The sequence below is a fragment of the Diospyros lotus genome, chromosome 1 (assembly GCF_014633365.1).
Source record: "Diospyros lotus cultivar Yz01 chromosome 1, ASM1463336v1, whole genome shotgun sequence".
Classification (NCBI taxonomy): Eukaryota; Viridiplantae; Streptophyta; class Magnoliopsida; order Ericales; family Ebenaceae; genus Diospyros; species Diospyros lotus.
In genome coordinates, this window is record NC_068338.1 from 50044908 (window position 1) to 50047118 (window position 2211).

General features: G+C 42.6%; 1 protein-coding gene across 1 annotated transcript; it reads left to right on the forward strand.

Annotated features, from left to right (window-relative positions):
* The first annotated feature begins 676 nt into the window (after nt 1–676).
* Nucleotides 677–1970, forward strand: LOC127789585 (ethylene-responsive transcription factor 5-like). Its single transcript, XM_052318524.1, has one exon. The coding sequence runs from the start codon at nt 908–910 to the stop codon at nt 1766–1768; it is 861 nt and encodes a 286-aa protein (XP_052174484.1). The 5' UTR covers nt 677–907; the 3' UTR covers nt 1769–1970.
* The last annotated feature ends 241 nt before the right edge of the window (nt 1971–2211 follow it).

Consider the following 2211-nt stretch of genomic DNA (forward strand, 5'->3'; position numbering starts at 1 on the left):
AATATATTTATTTAGAGAGAGTGGAAAATAAATATATTTAAAAATAATAATTAAGAAATAACGTGAATTTTTTTATAAAGGTCGTCAGATAAATTTAACAAATATATTAAAAATGATAAAAATTTAAAATATTTTTCATATCTTAATTTTTTTAATTTATATCTTAGTTGACAAACACTCTCTTAATACAAAAGCATATTAATCTCGCAACAAACCATGGTATTATTTATTTGGGTATTAATAATCTACCTCTAATTTGACCCAATGTTAGCCAATTAAAAAGAAGAATAAAAAATGAACTAACTTATTAACTACCCATTTAACATCGTTCTTTGCCTACGTATACCTTTCTCAGAGTCACTACCAAAATAAACCTGGCTAGTTACTTCGTTGCTCCTTCTCTTCTCCAATAGCGAACGAATCAAATGGAAACACTTGTCTGGTTTGGGCCGGTTGACCCCCGAACCGAAGGACCCTGGAAGCTCTGCTTTGGGGTAGGCCATGGCCCTCAAGACGCACCCATCAACCTTAAAAGAAAAGACAAAAAATAAAAAATAAAAAAAAAGGAAAGAAAACCACAGAAAAAGCAAAACAAAAATCACTTTCCCTTCGGCCGCACGCAGCTTCGTTGGTTTTATGAGGATTTTCCCAAAGGATCCTTCGTTCCACCCTCCCAGAAACCCTTCCGAAGCCACACACCCCACCCCCGACACAACACTTATTCTCTCCTTTATAACCCTTCCATCTCACTCTCTTCTTCCACTCAATAATCCCAGCTGAATCCCAGCTGAACTTTTTACATCTCTCTCTCTCTCTCTCTCTCTCTCTAAAGATTGGATTTTTTAATTTTGAAACGCACAAAAGCACCGTTTTTTTCTCACTTCAAGACCATTGTCGACTTGTTCCAATGGCGATATCGAATGAAGCCTTTGCTTTGGAGCTTATCCGCCAGCACCTTCTCGACGACCATTTCATCGCTAATATTGAATTCTCGACTGGTTCTTCTAGCTTCTCCGAAACCCAATTTTCAGAGTCTTCTAGCTCAGCTGAGGAAGATGAAGCCGGAAACGACTTCCGAGCAAATAATCGGAAATTAGTTAGTTTAGCTTCCTTCCCTCAGTTTACTTCCACGGCGCCCAACCTTTTCGAGGTCGAGGCAAAGCCGAAAATTGAGAAGTCGAAGTTAAGTGAGCGCCGGCCACTGCTGAAGATATCGGTGCCGGATAGGGTTCAGGGGCTGGGTTGCGGCGCTCCTCCGCCGGCGCTGGAGGAGAGGAGGCATTTTAGGGGGGTGAGGCAGCGACCGTGGGGGAAGTTCGCGGCGGAGATTCGGGACCCGAACCGGCGGGGAGCTAGGGTTTGGCTCGGGACATTTGACACCGCCGTGGAGGCGGCGAAGGCCTACGACCGGGCGGCGTTCAAGCTGCGGGGAAGTAAGGCGATCCTGAATTTCCCTCACGAGATTGCGAGTTCCCCCCCGGAATCGGATAGGCCGGTGGAGAGATGCCGGAAAAGGGACCGAGAGGATGATTCAACGACGGAGAGGAAAAGGGTGGAGGTGAAGAGGGAGAAGTCGCCAGAATCCGAGGGGAGGACGGAAAGCGTAACGGCGGCCGTCTGCCCTCTAACGCCGTCGAACTGGACGGCCGTTTGGGACTGTTCTGATACGAAGGGCATCTTTGAGATCCCTCCGTTATCGCCGTCATCGCCTCACCCTTCCATTGGCTACTCTTCGCAGCTTATGGTCGTTTCTGACGGCGTTTACTAAATTTAGGAACACCTGACGGCAAAAGTCGGTAGGCAGCTGAGTTATCCACAACCCAAAAAAAAAAAAAAAAAAGAAAATAGATAAGAGAGAGGATTTTTCTGTATGTAAATAGGAGAAGGGTTAGCGTGATTTTATATTTTATATATTATATATATTTTATACGTAATGAAAATGAGAGATGAGGCATATGGCTTTTGAATTATTTGTTAGTTTTATTTATTTCATTTTCAGTTTCAGCTTCTTATTTAAATATAAAATGAACATGCAACACGTCACATGTCGCATGATTTTCTAAGACCAAAGATTTTAAATAAATTCAAAAGCACTTAAACCTGTACCAATTAGTGGATACTTAACGTCTAACCAACTAACATAGAACCCTAGAAATCTTTCGATAAGAATGGTTGGTTGAAATTAGGTAGTGATTTAGGCATGGCCTTTTG

Excerpts from the sequence above, each read along its gene's own strand:
- LOC127789585 (XM_052318524.1), top strand. The coding sequence starts at position 908 with ATGGCGATATCGAATGAAGCCTTTGCTTTGGAGCTTATCCGCCAGCAC.